The sequence below is a fragment of the Rhinopithecus roxellana genome, chromosome 15 (assembly GCF_007565055.1).
Source record: "Rhinopithecus roxellana isolate Shanxi Qingling chromosome 15, ASM756505v1, whole genome shotgun sequence".
Taxonomy (NCBI): Eukaryota; Metazoa; Chordata; class Mammalia; order Primates; family Cercopithecidae; genus Rhinopithecus; species Rhinopithecus roxellana.
Genome location: NC_044563.1, coordinates 127,154,681 through 127,175,225, shown reverse-complemented (window position 1 = coordinate 127,175,225; position 20,545 = coordinate 127,154,681). Strand labels below are relative to the sequence as shown.

Below are 20,545 nucleotides of genomic sequence, written 5' to 3'. Positions count from 1 at the left end.
TAGCTTGAGAGTCCTCAGTTTATATCCCTGAAAACACCAAGTGTCTACTGCCCCATAGGTCTAAAAGCTAAGTAACATGACTTGAATTACAACCAGAGAGAATAAATTTATTCTCTCAATTTTATAAATATCTCGCACTGCAAAATCTGAGATCATAACCACATCATCTACAATTCAAAAATCAAAAGACTGGATTTAAATCTGCCTTAAAGTATAACCAAAGAGCCCATTTTTTTTGTTTCTTCAGATTTAATCATTCTTTCTTGCATCAAAAATAACAAAATTGTAGGGTGACATTAACACATGATCATGAAACAAAAATGTGTTTCATTTCATTAGTCACAGGCTACATATCAACCAGCTGTCGAAGCTAAAAATATGGCTTAATTTAAAATTTTGTAAAACACAAGCATTTAAGACTCATTTTGAAAGAAATGTGACTTCTTTCTGTTTCAACCCACTAGAAGCTTTAGAGAAGAACAAATAAGCACCTCTAAACCAAAAGAAAAAAAGGTAACAGTGGGGGAATTCAAGCCAATTTATCGATCATCAATATCACATTGTTTACATCTTATCAACAAGCATATCTTAAGGATAACAATTTAATACCACTCCAGATGTAAACAAAACTATATATTCTCAAAGGAAATAAAAGGCCTGAAACAGAGGTTGAGATCCCAATAATAAAAGGTATGTATTTTGTCGGGGAGGAGTGAGCTAAGGAGAGCTGGGTAGTAATAAATATTGTCACAGCTTTTCCTCATCAGCTGTAACAGCAACTTTGTCAGGGTTGCAGTCTTCAGTGACATCATCTCGACTCTCAAACACCAGCATCACACTCTTGGAGTAGGACACAGCACAGAGTAAGCCTCTAACAGGACTCATCTCTTCCAGGACAGAAGCAGCACGTAGACTTTCATCTCTGGTCATCAGGGCCCCGGCTCAGGACACATGTCTCAAGGTAAACTGTGCTGCCATAAAATATTTGACAGGAAAATAGGTAATGGGATGTTGCGGGAAGTCAGGGACCCTAAACGGAGGGACCAGCTGAAGACATGGCAGAAGAACATAAATTGTGAAGATTTCATGGACATTTATTAGTTTCCCAAATTAATACTTTCATAATTTCTTATGCCTGTCTTTACTGTAATCTCTGAACATAAATTATGAAAATTTCATGGACACTTATCACTTCCCCAATCAATACTCTTGTGATTTCCTATGCCTGTCTTTGCCTTAATCTCTTAATCCCGTCATCTTCGTAAACTGAGGAGGAATGATGCCTCAGAACCCTGTGATGATTGCATTAACTGCACAAATTGTTTAAACAATATGAAATCTGGGCACCTTGAAAAAAGAACAGGATAACCACAATGTTCAGGGAACAAGGGAGATAACCTTAAAGTCTGGCTGCCTGTGGGACGGGCGAAACAGAGCCATATTTATCTTCTTTCAAAAGCAAATAGGAGAAATATCACTGAATTCTTTTTCTCAGCAAGGAACATCCCTGAGAAAGAGAATGTGTTCCTAAGGGGAGGCCTCTGAAATGGCTGCTTTGGGAACGTCTGTCTTATGGTTGTAGATAAGCGATGAAATAAGCCCCAGTCTCCCATAGTGCTCCCAGGCTTATTAGGACGAGGAAATTCCCACCTAATAAATTCTGGTCACACTGGTTGTCTGTGCTCAAACCCTGTCTCCTGATAAGATGTTATCAATGAAAATGCGTGCCTGAAACTTCATTAGCAATTTTAATTTCGCCCCAGTCCTGTGATATCACCCTGCCTCCATTTGCCTTGTGATATTTTATTACCTTGTGAAGCATGTGATCTCTGTGACCCACACCCTATTCGTACACTCCCTCCCCTTTGAAAATCACTAATAAAAACTTGCTGGTTTAGCAGCTTGGGGGGCATCACGGAACCTGCCAACATGTGATGTCTCCCCCGGACACCCAGCTTTAAAATTTCTCTTTTGTACTCTTTCCCTTTATTTCTCAGACCAGCCGACACTTAGGGAAGATAGAAAAGGACCCACGCTGAATATCGGGAGTGGGTTTCTCCTGATAATGGGATAAGCTAAAATATAAACACTCCAATTGGATTTCAGGTGTAGTTTCAGCAAATTGGAAAGGTGTGCAAAGAAATGTCAATGGTCTTAGAAATTCCCAGTCATTTAAAAGGAAAATACACTTCGCTTGATTCCAGAGAAGAATCACAGACTCTCCTAACTTCCAGCCAATGCTCTTGCCACTATCATGTGGCCAATCATCAATACCCACCCATGATATTTCCTTTATTGAAATAAGAACATGGAGGCCTGGGAGGAAACATCTGAAAGGGAAAAATTTCAAGTATTTTTCTGTCTTTTCATTTCCTCTTTTAGATATGCTCCAGTTAAATTTTAAAAAGTAGTTGTCCTCCAGAGCCACAGACTGTCTTAGTTTTTTGTCTCCCATATAGCCTTGCTAAATACGTATTTGTTGATTGAATCTTTAAACTCACAAGTAAAAATTTATTGCACTGTAAAAATCTAAACTCACAGGTAAAAATTTTTGTTCATTCGATCATTATAGATCACGGGCACATTAATTTCTAAATGCCAACATAATGGATACTAAAAAGTTAATTTTAAAGAAGTATTTTGAACATTCTTCAATTAAATTCTTAGTAGATTCTCATCTAATTGCGCTGTATATATTATAGCAGTTTGAATCTGCTTGCCTTGATACCCAAGACTGATAACAATTCGTGAGAAAACAAATAGGGCAAGTTGTTTTTTCCTCCAACAAGGACTTCCAAAAAGAGCAAGAGAAAGGAAAAAAGAGAGAGAAGGGAAGAAAAAGAGAAGAAAGGAAAGAGTGTCAGGGAGAAATCCTGATCATTTTTATTTATTGTTAAACATGATATTTACTACTTAAAGTACCCGTCACATATAAACTAGAAATGGAAAGTAATTTTTAAAAAAGTAATGAGTTGGGCACAGTGGCTCACACCTGTAATCCCACCACTTTGGGAGTCCAAGGCAGGAGGATCACTTGAAGCCTGGAATTTGAGACCAGCCTGGGCAAGAGAGTGAGGCCCTCTCTCTACAAAAAAATTTAAAAATTAGCTAGGGGTAGTGGCTAATTTAAATTTTTTTTTTTTTTTTTTTTAAACAGAGTCTCGCTCTGTCACCCAGGCTGGAGTGCAGTGGCGCCATCTCAGCTCACTGCAACCTCCGCCTCCCAGGTTCAAGCGATTCTCCTGCCTCAGCCTCCTAAGTAGCTGGGATTACAGGTGCATATCACTATGCCCGGCTAACTTTTGTATTTTTTAGTAGATACAGAATTTCACCATGTTGGCCAAGCTGATCTTGAACTCCTGACCTCAGGTGATCCACCCACCTCCCAAAGTGCTGAGATTACAGGCGTGAGCCACCATGCCCAGCCAAATTCTTTGTAGAGACAGAGTCATTACAGCATCTGTAGTCCCAGCTACTCAGGAGGCTGAGGTGGGAGGATCGATTGAGCCCAGGAGTTTGAGGCTACAGTAAGCTATGATGATGACACTGCACTCCAGCCTGGGTGACACAGTGAGACTCTGCCTCTAAAAAACAAAACAAAACAAACAGAAAATAATGCTCAGCTACTTAATGTCTATTTGGCCTTGTAACATCAAACAATGACTATCACACAAAAATAACAAAGAGGCAGGATGAAATAATATTGAAGAATCCTGAAACCAAGCCTTTTATCCTAGGGCTAATCTTGATATCAAGTTATAATCTCTCTAGATCTCAGTTCTGTCACCCATAAAATAAAAAGATCACAGACTATATTTTAAGTTCCCTTCTAATCTAAGGTTCTTTTTACTGGTTAAATTGGAAAAGCAGGGATAAAGAAGAATGAAATAAAGAATGTTTTGACTGATATATAGTCAATTCTGTTCTAATACTAGTTTTGAAAATGCAAATTTTTTTCCAACACAAGGGATATATTAGGGAACACTTTGAGCATAATTTAATTTTTGCATTTGATTATGTAATTTAATTGACAGGAAACACTAGGTGAATGCAGAAAAGTACACTCAGTGGAACCAATTAGCATAGGAATACACATAGTGCATACACACACAAATACATCCACTGGCTTTTTCAGTTCACTGTATTATAAGCCACATCCACTCATTCACCTTTGCTATTATAACTTTTGTTAAGATTTCAGATAATCCTTTTACTACTACAAGCTGCAATCCTTCCAATGCCAGGCCACAAGGAAACTTCAAGTTTTCTGCAAAGTAAACTGCCACATTTATTGTAGTATTTATGCACTTTTAACCATTTAACATATGTAAAATCATGCTACCATTTTTAATCTTTTTTTAATTTTTATTTTTTTCAGAGACAGGGTCTTGCTATGTTGTCCAGGCATGTAGTGGCATGATTGTAGCTCACTGTAGTCTCAAACTCCTGGGCTCAAGCAATCCTCCTACCTCAGCCTTTGAGTAGTTAGGACTACAGGCATGAGCCACCATACCTGGCTAATTTATTTATTTATTTTTGTAGAGATGGAATCACCCTATGTTGTCTCAAACTCCTGGTCTCAAGCTATCCTCCTGCCTCAGCCTCCCAAAGTACTAGAATTATAGGCATGAGCCATCATGCATGGCTAATTTTTAATATCTTTTTGTTTTTTTTTTTTTTTCTGAGATGGAGTCTTGCACTGTTGCTCAGGCTGGAGTGCAGTGGCAAGATCTCGGCTCACTACAAGCTCCACCTCCTGGGTTCACGCCATTCTCCTGCCTCAGCCTCCTGAGTAACTGGGACTATAGGCACCTGCAGCCATGCCCGGCTAATTTTTTGTACATTTAGTAGAGATGGGGTTTCACCGTGTTACCCAGGATGGTCTCGATCTCCTGACCTCGTGATCCGCCCGCCTCGGCCTCCCAAAGTGTTGGAATTACAGACGTGAGCCACCGCGCCTGGCCTAATCTCTTTTTCAATTGACAAAGTTTTTAAAGTATTGTGTCCCTAACTCCATTTTCCCAACAAGCTTTGTGGTTTTTATTGCATAATAATTTTTTGTAATTTTATATCTTATTGTAGTAGAACTGACTATATTACTGCTTAGGAAAAAAATCAGTGACCAATCTATGTTTTCAAGGATAACAGATGGAGGACAGGCACGGTGGCTCATGCCTATAATCCCAGCTCTTTGAGAGGGCAAGACGATAGGATCGCTTGAGACCAGCCTGGACAACACAGCAAGACTTTGTTTCTAGAAAAAATAAAACTACTAACTGTGCATGGTGATGCATGCCTGTAGTCCTAGCCACTCAGAAGCTTGAAGTGGGAGGATCGCTTGAACCCAGGAATTTGAGGTTACAGGGAGCTATGATGGCACCACTGCACTCCAGCCTGGGTGACAGAACAAGATACAGTCTCTTAAAAAAGAAAGAAAACAGGAAAACTTCCAGCAAGTCTGCTTAAGCATTAAAGTCAGAAAAAAGTCTTTTTCTGTAAGCTCTCTCCTGAAGAGCTGTTTTTTCCTCCAAGGTTTCATCCATTGACTAGGTAGCTCCTAAATCATATACTAGATTTGGAGCTGGAAGTGTACCATTCACCTTGAAATAGTGAATAAAAATTTGAATTTTTCAAGAACTAAAGAGGTGACACTGAATGTATCTTCCAAATTTAGACCTTGATTCTGGCAGAAAATCTTGGCAATCTTGGCATGTACCCCTGTAAATGCTTCCTGTTCAATAATGAGATATTCAATAGCTACTCAATACTTACCATGGAAAAATATGCAGCAAAAACATTATTTCTGCAATATAGTTATAAGGGTACATTACAAACCACAGAACCTTTCCACTTATTCACTCCTAATTCTTGATTAGTCCAGAGGTAAAGAAAATGGTGAAATAAAAAAAGTCATACATCTTGCCTCATTTCCATGCAGAATAGAAACAGGACAGGCTGGAGCACTTATCACAGAAGCCAAAGCCTGGCTAAAACCTGCCACTCAGAGCTAAAGGGCAGGCAAAAATAATGCTGCTATTTAGCATGCACAAGAAAGATAGAGAATGTCATTGCTTTGTCTTCTGGAACAAAACTGGACAAAAAACCAGGACTTATGCCAAAAGTAACAAACATAAGCATTGTACAACATGTGCTCCTATACATGGGGCAAAGTCATGGGCATTACAGTCATGATCCTGGCACTATTTCTTAAACAATTAAACATAACACCCTTTAAAAAATAATTGTGACTTTTGTTTATATACAAATGTACGTATCTATGCAAAGGGGAGAAAGTGAAAGGAAAGAAACATCAAAATGGTAACAGCAGTAATACCTGGGTAATGAGGATGACAGATCGATTTTTTGCTTCTATAACTTTCATTATTTTACGATGAATATATATTACTTTTACTATCACAAGAAAACAAATATCTTTTTAAACAGTTAACTGAAAGAGACAAATCCCTTATCATAGTTCATGTAGAATGAATAGTAAGCCAGCATGAGAGTCAAGTGGATGATGAAAAACAGTATAGTAAGCCAGCAAACATCCCTGCTACTTCCAAAGGGTCAAAGGTGAGTAGACTGGATTTGGACAGCACCCCACCCCTGACCCCCATGAAGGAAAATCCACTGAAACTAGAGCACAAAGGCAACTCTGAAGGAAATCTCATCTTCAGGAATGTGGATGGGTGCAATGACAGACACTATCTATGGATGTCCAACTTTTTGGCTTCCCTGGGCCACACTGGAAGAAGAATTGTCTTGGGCCACACATAAAATACACTATCACTAACAAAAGCTGATGAGCTAACAAAAAAGGTCCATGCCTAATTTTCATGATTCTGTCACCACAGATAAGCAAAAAAAATCCTCGCATTCAAAGGGCTGGACACAGCTGCCACCCAGCAGACATAAATCACTTGTCTGTCCCTGCTTTTATCAGCCAGCATTTTGGTGATTCCTATTGGCATTCTGAAAAATCATCACCTTTTGGGTAAAGCTCATATAGAGTCATTTAATCAAATTTAACACTGTCTGACAGCAGAGAATATGGAAATATGATCTAACTAAGACAACCAGTGATAAAAGCATAAGAAATGTGCAAAAGGCCACTACAGATTTTCTAGCCAGCTTTCTCTCAACAACATTACCATAATGACGATGAATATTCATTACCCATTGAGAAAGCACGTAAAAGTGAACTACTGGGTATATGACACTGTCCTAGACACTATGGTGAACACAAAAGCAACAAAGTGCAGTCATTCTCTTCATGGCATTCACACATTTGATGGGGAAAGGGATATCAGAAATACTTAAATCAGACCAAGATAATTAAATGGCTAAATGAACTGCACACATAAATACTGAAGAAACTTAAAGGAAGGTCTGCTCAATATAGACTTAAATAGTTTGCTTCAAAGAGGAAGATAATTTTGACAGTGTGAGAAGAGACACAAGGGTGGTTCAGGCACAGTTACCACTGTAAGCGAAGTCACTGGGGTGGAAAAGGCAAAGATGAGTCTGGACACACTGGAATAAAATTACCAGGATGGGGAACAATAAAAAGAAGGAAGGGGAGAGACTGGGTTTCTTTACCTCAAATCTGTCTAATATACCATTATGAGATTAAGAACACTTGTGCAAGCATAAGAACATTGCATTTCTGCTAAGAGAGATATAATATCAAATATCATAATTCCAAAGTAGGTGCCATTTTACAGATAGAAACTGAAATTAAACAGAGAAGCTAACTAATTTGCCCAAGGTTATCAAGTTTAGCAACAGAGATGCTCTTTTTTTTACTACTCCATTTTTACTACCTCTTCCTAAAGCAAAGCTCCAATAACATCACTGAATTCATACTATCCCCCTATGACAGTGTATTTTCCCACCCTTTGACTGCCTGGCATCTCTAGTGATGCCCTGCACTCAGGAGACTCATATCTGCAGATAAAATTAAAATGACCTGTAACAGTCTACCCTGCTCAAGGGTATTTCCACTGTAACAGGAATCAGAGCCTTAAATTAAAAGAATAAAGCTCCAATACAAACCATGTGGTAGAAATGCCTATCTTATAAGGAACAGCTCAAGGCTGTGTCTTTAAGATGTCCATTTTCATAGCTTATAGCTAAAGCTCATACAATAAGAATCTCACTCATAAACCCTGAGGGTCTCCATGGAACTCTAACCAGCTCCAATCTGGGAGACAAAAGACCAGATGTGGCTGCAGGTTTGCTTCAGAAGAGAATTGGAAGTCTCGCTATTTTACATTTTAAGCATATGACATAAGAAAATGTAAATTAATTATAGCTGACATTTAAACTGTTACATATTTCTTTAACGGACAGGTTGCAAAAAATGTGCTTTCTAATCATTCTAGACAATGATCTTACACTGTCTTTGTGACCTGAGAGAGGCATTATGTTTATTACTTCTTACCTTTTCCATTATAAAAGATTTCACAGGCATCAAATGTCAAAAGTGTCATCTTTCAAAGGAACTGAAACAAAATTCGCATGGGATCTCAGAATGTGTAAAGACAAGTAGGGAGAAGATCATGGTCCTGACAGAGGTTGCTCCCTGGCACTCACTATGGAAACAGTCTTCACTGTTCATTTGTTAAAATTGGCATATACTAATAGCTAGGTCAAAGGTCCACCTGATAACTTGAAAGTTCCCCATGAAGAATTTTAATAGGCCAAGGAATTATATGAGTTTCGGAATAATGGTTCAAATTTCTACCACAGGAAAACTTCCAGCCTACCCAAAAGCTTCAAAATTAAATTATTCAGAATATAAAGAGGTTACATTTTACATAGAAAATAAAGAGGTTAATTTGAAAATAAAAGTGATACTGTTTACTCTTTTTCGACAAAAGCTGTTATACCCCTCACCCTAAAAATATCAGTTTTTTCTAAGACAGGGTCTCACTCTGTTGCCCAGGCTGGAGTGCAGCAGTGGAATCATGGCTCACTGCAGCCTTGAACTCCTGGGCTCAAGTGATCCTCCTGCCTCAGCCTTCTGAATGGCTGGGGTTACAGGCGCAAGCCACCACACCTGGCTTATTTTTTAATTTTTTGTAGAGATACAGTCTTGCTGTGTTGCCCAGGCTGGTCTCAAACTTCTGAACTCAAGCAATTATCCCACCTCTGTCTCCCAAAGTGCTGGGACTACAGGTGTGAGCCATAGCACCCGGACTTAAAAATTGCTTTCTAAGAAATTCTCATTTTATCAATGCTCTAATATACATGCCAATAGACTTTTAGGCATAGAATTCTTTTCAGAGATGCAAGAAGAGAATGTAGCCCTTACATATCTGGATGGCTCTTCTAGATTCTGGTCATTCATGTCAGTAGGAACAATCCGGGTAGCCAGTGGTCCTTCTGCAAAAGGTTTTGGTAACTGACCTCTGAACTCTGATGGAATGAACTGAAGCTGCCAACTGTCAGAAACACAAGGAGAATAAGAAAAACACAGGGGGATAATATTGCTAAATGTACTTGAAACAAGCAAGCCAGAAAAAATCATGTGAAAAACATTTATCTTGAAGAAACAATATTTCTGCTAAAACCTCAACCAGGGAACATAGAGGCAGAGGTCACAAGTCAGTCCAAAATCATTGAGAAATTTACAATTAGCTGTCTCTTGACCCATTTCACCAACTGTTAGTAGTGAAATTCAGAACCAAATGGTCATATCATCAAAAAACCAGAGAAGTGCTAATGCTTATTGTCAGTTACCATGTGGGCAGAGAGACTTATCAAATAAAGCAAATTATCAGGTGTAGAGAAAAAGAATGAAATGTAATACATGGCACTGAGAACACACTATGGGAGAAATACTTTGTTCCAGAGTAACCCTCAAACATATCTCTATCTATAAAACTATTTCAAATGTAAAAGGCAAAGGCCAAAGTCAACACTTAAAAAACAAGTTTTAATTTAATAATTAATGACTGACACAGGGTCTTTATGAAGCATAAGAAACTACTGCCCAGTAAAGCTAAGCTAATGAAGCCAGTTCTCAAATGGAGCAACATGACTCACCCAGATTTCCCTTTAACCTACACAGGACTCTTCTCTGGCCAAATGAAGCAACCTGCAAAGAACTTTAGGCCCTACGCTCTCAGAACCACAGAAAGCATAAAGGAAACTGGTATAGATATTTTAACCACAGGTTTCCCCAGTGTCCACATAATGGTGGAGAACTTTCACTGTTGTTGGATCAAAAATGTCTTCTCTCTTCTAGCTGGAGTTTCTAGACCGCTTTTAGAAGTGGATTAACATGAGGTAATTATAGAAATGGAAATATGAATCCCCAGGAAGAGCCACTGGCAAAAGCCTAGGACCCAGGGCATTTTCAGAAGTTCCCAGACACCGGCAGTTATGGGCAGTACAGAATGCCTACCTAGACCCAGCCCTCAGTCTAATGAGCCCAATGAACACAGGAGGCAGGTGCACAGTACACAGGCCCCACGGCTCTCTAAGGTGGTAAATCATTCAATAACTTTCTGTGAAAATTCCAAAAGAAAACAAAAATTCAAAGACACTGACATAGAACTACTCTATTTACTCCTTCATTTAAAACCCTGGGAATTAAAGGACAACTTACTTATCGGGAAGAAGGAAGCTGCTGGGAAATCGATACCACTCTTTTCCTACACAGACATTCACAGGTCTGCCTTCTGGGACAGTGTGGATGGTTGGATCTGTAGCAATTCGGTAAAATTCTGGATACAAATCAAGGGGCCCGTGATATCCTGGAATGGGAAACAGTTAGTGAGAGCCAGAGATGAGGAAGATGAGATTCTGACTTTAATTATACTGCACATTAACGTCACACTCTAAGCCACATGAAATGTAAAAGGCCGAAGGGCCACAGCTATTCCAGCACGAAGCCTGCTCTACATGTATAAAATGTCTCTCTAGCTGGGAACATGGTTACAGCAGAGGCCCTATTCTGCCAAAAATAATTGGCTTTCTTGCCCCTCTCTTTGCGCTTTCTCCTTTTTAACTTCATTTTCCTTGAGCATATTTTAATATTATAGATCCAAAAAATGAGTATAAGAAAGAATATAATCAGGAGAAGTTAGCCCAAATTTGCATTTTAAGTTTAAGGCTTCCTTAATTTACCAGCATTCATTAAAAGAAAAAAAAAAAAACAAAAATAGACAAAAAATATACAGTTAATCACACTAAAAGGAATTCTCAATCTTCTCTTCAATCCTAAGATGTAGAAGTCACATCCCACTCATTAATATTAAGTCTACAGGTTCTCTTTTTAGAAATGGCTTCTTAGTGTAAGCCAAATGTGTATTATATAATCATGAATCAAGTAAAACCTAAGGGCAAGCGACTCGTCAGTGTAGGTTAAGATACTCTTAGAAGATCTACCTCTGAACAGTGCCACAGAGCGAGAAAACGACAAAAGCCCAAACAGGAAGACAGTTCCTAATGCCAGCCAATTCGACGTCACAGTATAGTGCTCCAGGCGGTATCGTTGAAACACAAAGTGGTAACATTTCTGGAAGTATAGAAAACTGGCTGATAAAGGAAAATATAACTTGTAGAATATACATAATTACAAGACATCACAGTAACATCAAAAGCGAAGCCAAAAAAGAGGTTCTATTAGGGATCTGAGCATTTGCAAACAGTGAGGGACCTACTCCAAACTCTAAGATAAAAGCCAGCTCCTCTAAGACTACCTGCAGTCTTGGCCAGGCAGAGGGCTTGCCAACAATAAAATCTCACTAGCTGCACAGGAAAATTATTTGAATATTTTTCGAGCATTTATAGTCCTAATAAGTTATTTTTTTAAGTATTTAAGCAATGGTTTTTTGGTAGTTTTGACATATAAAGTATTTCAATTTGTTTTTGATACAATGAGTACTAATCTTCACTATCAAAGTTTTTATAAAAGCTTTTAGTATCAAAAAAAAGGTCTTATGACCAAATAAGAAAAAAGAATTCCCCTTATAGAACACTAGGCACATGCTCTTAATTATATGCTAAACGACTATGCAAACTAGATGAATATAATATAAACACGCAGGCATGAATTCTGCTGTCTTTGAGTTCCTTCTACTCAGACTTCTTCCCTTCCTTCCTTCCCTTCTAGACAGAAACTACTTTGAGAAAGCAATTTTCCAATATATAACAAATGGCATAAATCTGTTTGAACCCTTTTCATATTTTTTGGAATCTATCCTGAGGAATCAATCCAAATATCTAAATGAAGATATTTATCCTAGCAGTATTTATAATACTGAATAAATGAGCAACCTAAATTCTACCACGAATTATATCCAATATTATAAAAAATCAAGTCAATATATCACATATTACATAATAATGTCATATATGATATCTGACTCAGAACATTCTACAGCTACTAAAATGATAAGCACAGAGAATGTTATAATATTAAATTAGAAGGGCTATAAAGTTACATGTATACTTATCACAACTATAACAAACCTTGGTATATGATATACAAAAATGCTGGGTGGAGTTTTTGTTAGGTTAATGGGACTAATTTTTCTTTTACCACTTCCTAAATTATCTGCAATAAAGTTCAATTACTTTTATAATTAAAATTATTTTTCAAAACTATCAACTAATATTGATGAACCTTGAAAACATTATGTTAAGAGAAGCCAGTCACAAAAGACCACATATCATATGTTTCCATGTATAGGAAATGTTCAAAATAGGCAAATCTGGAGGAACAGAAAGTAGAGTAATGGTTATTTAGGGTTGGGGAGATATGGGAAAGGGAATGGGGGAACAATAGCTAAAGGGTACAGGCTTTTTGATCTAAAACTGACTGTGGTGACAGTTGCACACATCTGTGAACAGACTAAAAACCACTGAATCATACCCTTTAAATAGGTAAACTATATGGTTTGTGAATTATATCTCAAAAAACCTGTTGAGAAAAAAACCTATCATCCTAATCATTTTTTTTTCTGCCAACTGCAAATGGTAGCAGAGGGCAATACAGGGTTCTGAGGGTACTGAAGCCATAAGTACAGAGTTGTTCAAACAGAGTTAAGATGAGCTCTGCCAGAGAATTGACCTGGGCAGGTTTTCAACCAGGATTACAAAGTGCCCCACACTGTGAACTGCCTGCTGTGATCCCAAACTCTTGAGCAAGTTTTGTTATGATCTAGCAGTTCAAAGAGCAGACGTTCCATTACCTCTGCCACAGAATGGAATTCTGCAATTGGATTCCTGTTGGTAACAGAGGCAAAGTAACACACAAATTAACACTGCAAACATGTAATCAGCAAATATGAGTATGGTAAACAGCTAAGCAATCAATATAAGAAGTTTTAATAATACGATCTATATCATGTTTAATGTTATGGATAAAATATCTTAGGTAGAAGCATTCTGTAATTTGCACTTAAGTTTTGTGAGTAATTATTTAATAAGTAGAAAAGAATGAGGCAGATATACTTCTCCCTGAAACTCACCTGAAGTGCAGAGAGAGCCACGGCACCACAGAGACATATAAGTGGATACACAGGGAAAAGAAATCTCTCCTCTTTGTGAGGCTGGATGAAGAAAATTATAAACCAAATATACATTGGAGCCAAAGTAAGCCAATATGGGTGGCCTAAATTCTGAACTGCAAGACACAGAAAAATATTCATCTTTCATTATATTAGAACAAAATGACATATTTAGTTTCAGTGTTATCTTGATCTCATATTTGGGAGTATGCCCTAGGACACTCCATAAAATGTTTCTACTCTTGTATTCACACTTTCTCCAGTGCAATAAAGGCATCAAAAGGAGAGAGGAATATACTCCTTAGCTCTCCCAAGAGATCTAAACTCTAACAACAAGCACAATACTAGATTTGGTTAGGACACAAATGAACGTAAAGTTAATGGCTAATAGAACTTAATAAATTCCATGTTAGATGAAGAAAAAAAAAAAGCCATCTCCTTTAATGAGTCCTGCCACTAAGACGAAAGGTTCCTGAGTTTAACCAAAAACATAACATAAATTCATTTCTTGGGTTTGAATTCTGATGTTGTGTTTAACACATGAATCCTCTTATCTATACACCAATCAGTCTGTTCAAATAGCCATGGATCAAACGAAAAAAATTGTTGGACTCTCAAACTCATTACTGGTTTTCATCAAGCCACAAATGACAGAGTTTGTTTCAAAGCAAACATAAAAATGCTCTTAAAGGAAGTTCAGTGATTGTTTTCTCTCCATTTTTTGCAATATTCATCCACTCCAGATCCCCAAATTGGACCAAAAATGTACTTAAAGCATGTGAAAGAATTAAAGGAATGTAATGAACACTAAAACCCAAGAACCTGCTGGAAAGTTCCCGTGATTAGGTACATGAGCAATGAGTGATAAGCCTGCAACCCACAGTGAAGGCATCGCCTACTGCGTTTACATGAGCGATAATGAGCAATGCAAACGCAGGCAAACGGTAGATAGACAGCGCCACCTGGTGTCCACCATGTTAACGGTAAGCTACAAGATCAGGACTATCATCAAGACCCACTTTAGCTATGCTTAATTTAGCATTCCTAGGCTATCAGTATCACCGCAGAAATTCTTTAGGAATGATAAAAATTCTTGAACTACAATAACAAGATTTTTTCAACTTTTGCTCTAAGATATTATGGGATTTTAGATTAATTAGATTATTTAGATATTTAGGATACATACCTTTCTAGGGAGTATATTTTAAGGCGGAGGTTTTTTGTTTGTTTGTTTATTGAGATGGAGTCTCTCTCTGTCGCCCAGGCTGGAGTGCAGTGGCACGATCTTGGCTCACTGCAACCTCCACCTCCCAGGTTCAAACGATTCTCCTGCCTCAGCCTCCTTAGTAACTGGGATTACAGGCATACATCAACACACCAGGCTAATTGTTATATTTTTAGTAGAGATGGGGTTTCACACTGTTGGCCGTGCTGGTCTTGAACTCCTGACCTCAGGTGATCCACCTGCCTCAGCCTCTCAAAGTGCTGGGATTACAGGCGTGAGCCACCGTGCCTGGTCTAAGGTGGGGTTTTTTAATTAGAATAAAATAAATCCATTTATTGTCCACAAGTAAATGGTCCTTTTCTCTTCTGTACCTTAAAGGCTAACGAGTAATCTTTTTTTAATAAGGCAAAAAATTTTGAAATGTCCTCCATAAAATATACAAAATCACAACCACAGCTAGATATGATGAAATCATGGGTAATTTATCTCCTGCTTCTTTATAATTTTCTATGGTTTGGGGGACTTTTTTTTCCTCTTCAGACACGGTCTCACTCTGGAGTGTACTGGCGCAACCATGGCTCACTGTAGCCTTGACCTCCTAGGCTTAAGCAATCCTCCCACCTCAGCCTCCCAAATAGCTGGGACTACGGGTGTGCACCACCATGTCCGGTTAATTTTTTAATTTTTTTGTAGTGACAGGATCTTGCTCTCTCACCCAGGCTGGTCTTGAATTCCTGGGTTCAAGCAATCCTTCCACCTCATCCTCCCAAACTACTGGGATTATAGGCATGAGCCACCGTGCCTGGTCTTTTTTCTTAAAAAGGCATTGGTTCTATTGTAAAAATCCCATTAAAATATAAAGAAAAAAACAGAAAATGTTTGTTTTCTTACTAGGTAGATATGTGCATACATTATGCATTTTAAATCAATATTTTATACTTAAATTTTTATCATACTGTAGGGAACAGCTTAATATTCTGTTTTTTTACTGATGTTACAAGCATTTCCAAATTTTCCACAAGCATAAATAATTATTACTGTTTTTAAAAACAGAGACACAGGTCCCACTATGTTGCCCAGAGTGGTCTCGAACTCCTGGGCTCAAGCAATCCTCCCACCTTAGCCTCCCGGGCAGCTGGGACTATAGGCACGTGCCACTGCTCCCAGCTATCATAAATTATTTTTATAGTCAGAAAAATAGCTATTTTCACAAAAAGAAAAAGTGATCCTTAAGAAATAGAAGGGATAGAGGAATAAGTTAACACCTCAAGGGAGCAAACAGCTGAGTCTAAAATGTGGGACATTATGCAAGATGATGGCCTGGTTTCTTTAAAGAAATCTTTGAAAGAAAAAAAGGAAGATGGGGGTCTTCTTAAAAAGCTTAAGACACTAAATTCAGTACGTGACCCTTGTTGAGATTTTGCTTTTAAACTAACTATAAAAGGCTATTTTTCAGACAATCTAGGAAATCAACTGGGTATTAGATGATATTAAGAAATTACTGATAATTTTGTTAGGATAATGGCATTATGGCTATGTTAAAACAAAAGTCCTAACACCAAAAAAAGTGACTCTGAAGGCTACTCTAATATTCTTATAATAAAATGAACTCACTATAAACCATTAATAGAAAAGCAGAATGGAGGTGGGATGGGGGAACTGATCATATGGCATCCAAATCAGACTGAAAAGTCTGAAATTAAATCTTTTTCCAAACCTCATATGAATTTCTGCTCAAATCTGTCTTCCATAAAAGAAACGAGAGGCACTAGATATCCAGAGCCACGACAACTTGAGAAAACACCAGCTGTGCACTACAGAATCAGAGCAAGCAAAGCAAATGACAAACCAAACTTTCTCCAATAAGGCAGACACAGAAACAAAAAGGAACAAAGAAAAGCATCACGCTTCTGAGGAAGTCCAAAGCTTCCTGTACTTCAGTGTCAAATTTGGGGAAATCCCTGTATGGTTCAGATTTTATACTTTTGTTTGAAAAAATCTCATGGATTACCTTAAGCAACCAATTAGGTTAATACACACTTCTTTAAAAGACAGAAAACTCAGATAGGCTTGTTCTCTTCTGAGATTTTTTTTTTTTTTTTTTTTTTTTTGAGATGGAGTTTGCCCAGCTGGAGTGCAGTGGCGCAGGATCTTGGCTCACTATAACCTCTGCCTCCTGGGTTCAAGCAATTCTCCTGCCTCAGCCTCCCTAGTAACTGGGATTACAGGCACCCACCACCACATCTGGCTAATTTTTGTATTTTTAGTAGAGATGGGGCTTCACCACGTTGGCCAGGCTGGTCTTTAACTCCTGACCTCAGGTGATCCAACCGCCTTGGCCTCCCGAAGTGCTGGGATTACAGGCGTGAGCCACCGCGCCCAGCCTCCTTCTGAGATTTTATAAATATTTTTACTTCCCTTGGTGATTGTGTAAATTATATTGACTTCCTCACTTAAAGCAATAGTGAAGCTCTTCCTCCTGTCAATTTAATTTGCCCCAATGTACCACATCTTCATAAGGGTTCAACAGATCAACAAATACAGACTGAAAATTCAGTAAGCCAACCATTTCCATAGGAAGAATGTGGAAAATAAAGTAGGATTTTCCTTCAGTTCTTGATATACATCATTACTTTCTCTTTCCTCCCAAAACACCTAACTGGTATCAAGGTATCTCTTACACCACTCACCAGGGTATCTCTTAGACCACTCACCATGAAATCTCTGCAGCAGGTATTCCATAAGAGAAGTCAGTGGTAGGACTAGGAGAGCCAAAGCAAAGCCTACATTGAAATTCAGAAATCCATTAATTAAATAGAAATACCAGGGTTCTGTACCTGAGGGAGACATAACGGTAAGAAATCATTAGTGGATGCCTTTAACACCTATTACAGTGCTTGACATAAAATATTCTTTGTTTGAGTAACACTGATGATCCTATGCCTCATGGGAATGAGAGTCCACAGCCCACTCTTCCCATGCTAAGCCACATAAAAGAAGCACAAGAGCACAAGATGGAAGAGAATGGGACTGGTCACGAGGATTTAGGGAGAAATCAAGTTTCAAATATTTTCTATACTGTATTTTCTATACTGACCACTATATCTAGCCCAAATTGCTACGCCCAAATGGAACTAATACTTTTGAGAACCACCAAATAATTTAAATAGCTTTAGAGTCACACAAGGCTAAAATAATAAAACTGCCATTTCAATTTAACTATTCTCTCAACATCATGCAGACCAAAGGAAAGAGTGATAAAAGAACTTAGCTGGTGGCTGGGTGTGGTGGATCATGCCTGTAATTCCAGCTACTAGGGAGGCTGAGATGGGAGGACTGCTTGAGCCCAGGAGGTTAAGGCTGCAGTGGACTGTGCCACTGCACTCCAGCCTGGGTGACAGAGTGAGACCCTGTCTCAAATAAAAATAAAAATAAGGAACTTAATTGGAGCTATTCAGGCCTGTCCCATTTTGTTTTCACCTGCTTGTCCCATTTACATTCTAACATCTTTCCCCTTGATATGCTCAACCACTATTTTATAGTCGCGTACATTGGGCAACATGTGTTTGGTAAAAAGCAACAACCTGTTTTTCTTAGATCATGTTCAGAGACCCAGGCCTTGCTTAGAAGCTTTAAGGATTCAGAATGAAGCAAAATCACTAAAAACACAAGCCTCACTCACCCTTGTTTTTATTCTTGAACTCAAAATCCTTACACCCAAATGATGAGAAGCAGACCCCCTCTGCACATTTAGCAGGTTTTTCATCTGCTTTTCCCCTCTGTATGATTACTTCAATCAAGCAGTGAATGACACATGCGGGTTTTAATCACTGTGTGTTGTGACACCCGCCTTGCACCATAGCAATTTCCTGCAATCAGCATTGCTTAAAAGGGTAATCAGAAGGCAGAGGAATAGTCAGAAAAACCTGACATTCTTGCAGCTTGCACAGCAAAATAAGATTAGAAACCAAACCCATAATGCTAGAAACATTTAGGGGAGAAGTAAGAGGGAGGGAGGTTACACTAAGGAAGAGTTCAAGTTCAACTGTGTGTGTCACTTTTGGGGGAAGCTCACTCCTTCCTGTCTCAATACAATGATAGAGATTATGCATGAACAGAGGTCCTATTCCAGGCCCAGTTCATTAAGGACATTTTAATCTTGTATTCTTTACAAATATGCATTTGGGTTATAGAAAACCAATGGATGGTTTTATTTTCAAATAAAAAATGTCTTCTCTGAATCTTAATTAGAATTTAACAACAACATATTTTTTAAACTGAGTCCTTTAGAATCCAGTTTCCAGAGAGGTAAGCTTTTGCACAATCCTCTCCTGACCATGAGTGCGGAGGCAATGCTAGCAACCTCTGACTCACCTTTTTCTTAACAAGATTCTGGAAATCTGAGCTTGTGAAGAAAAACCATAGAGTGACCAGACAGAAAGGGAGTTATCCTTTCTATTATCTATTGCAGATGTTAAGCACCAATAGGAAAAAGTCACTTGTCTCTTTGATATTTGCAAATATAGACTGTTTTTTTCAGGAAAGCACTTTAGCTTTCAGAAAATATTTGTCTCTAACACAACTTACTATATCTTCCTGTTAGAGCTATCTTTTTATCTAGGTATACTGTACTCTGAGATGAGGAAACAAAAGTATTAAGTTGGTAAATGCAATCATTTTTATGTATTCAGAGCTCATAAATCAAGTTTCCAACTAGGCTGTGAACATTTCATAATAGACTGTTATTTCCCTGAAAGATGGGGCAAAAACTGGGGGATAAGCCAATAGTGAAGAAGGTTCAAGTGTCAACAGTCTTAAAAACAAGAGCAAAAGGGAACAAAAAGAGTGACTTCTCTCAGCCAGAGTCCTCCCCCGCTTGATGACACATCTGCCTTAGGAAAGGAAAGGGTATAAACTTTTATCTCTTTCCAGGGAGATATTTAATGCTGCTGCTCAGAAAACATTAGAGCTGAACTATGCAAAAAACCATGTCAGAATGACAAGCTAAGCACTGAACTGGTACAAGATGTTTAGGTGAAGGAAAGCTGGCACCAGGGTCTCTGTAGGGGGTGACTCACCCATCTTCCTCTTTATGGAAAGTGCCTCAAGTCCTTTCAATCAAATGAGCTAAGGGAAGCTTTCAAAGAAGCTAAAAGAAAGGATAATGTTTACTGCTCCGTAGATTGAACGAAGAAGAACTACTTCAAAAAGTTATAATTTTATAGAACTGTAGGAACTAAATCATGGTAAGTCATCCTTATAAATGTCAAATTTGTACCACTGAGAGGGAAAAGCCACTAAGGTTCAAGAGAGATGATTAACAAAAGAGCAAAGGCTCTAGAACAGTTCTGGCTGGCAGTGAATTCTAAGAAGGACTGATAAGACCCCACTAGGGCTTCTTCCTTTGCCACTGCAATTATGGAAACCTGTGGGCCTCCCAACAGAGGGCATTTGTGGGTATCCTCTGAATCTTTCCATCCAGTGATCAGACAGATGCTGATAAAACATGTAAACAGGCAATGGGATCCTGTCCTAAGCTGCAAAGTGGCATCCTGAGCAGACTCACTGTTCTTTCTGAGGCAAGAGCGTTTCCTGTAAGTGTATTCCCATGCCTTCTCCAGGCCTGTGCACTCCTCAGCAGAGAGCACCACTCTTCACTCACCAGACAAAAATACTTGCCAACATCAACATCTGAGAACTTGAAAAGTTATGAGGGGCAAAATCAGTGCCAAGACCAATCACTTTCTTTTCTGCAACACTAAATTTCACCTCTTGATCTGTGACCCCACAGAGA

General features: G+C 38.5%; 1 protein-coding gene across 11 annotated transcripts in view; it reads right to left on the bottom strand.

Annotated features, from left to right (window-relative positions):
- Positions 1-20,545, bottom strand: part of ALG9 (ALG9 alpha-1,2-mannosyltransferase) — a 114,693-nt gene that overhangs the window by 64,419 nt on the left and 29,729 nt on the right. For 7 of the 11 annotated variants that reach the window (XM_030918470.1, XM_030918469.1, XM_010382336.1 and 4 more), the window contains exons 9-13: positions 17,466-17,588; positions 13,488-13,642; positions 11,401-11,530; positions 10,619-10,766; positions 9,320-9,449 (exon numbers count right to left, since the gene is read on the bottom strand). In XM_030918470.1, the coding sequence (XP_030774330.1) occupies positions 9,320-9,449; positions 10,619-10,766; positions 11,401-11,530; positions 13,488-13,642; positions 17,466-17,588 (686 nt within the window). Of the gene's footprint in view, positions 1-249; positions 972-8,446; positions 8,508-9,319; positions 9,450-10,618; positions 10,767-11,400; positions 11,531-13,487; positions 13,643-17,465; positions 17,589-20,545 lie in introns of those variants that run through there. The other 4 variants (XM_030918471.1, XM_030918472.1, XM_030918473.1 and 1 more) reach the window with 3 other exon arrangements.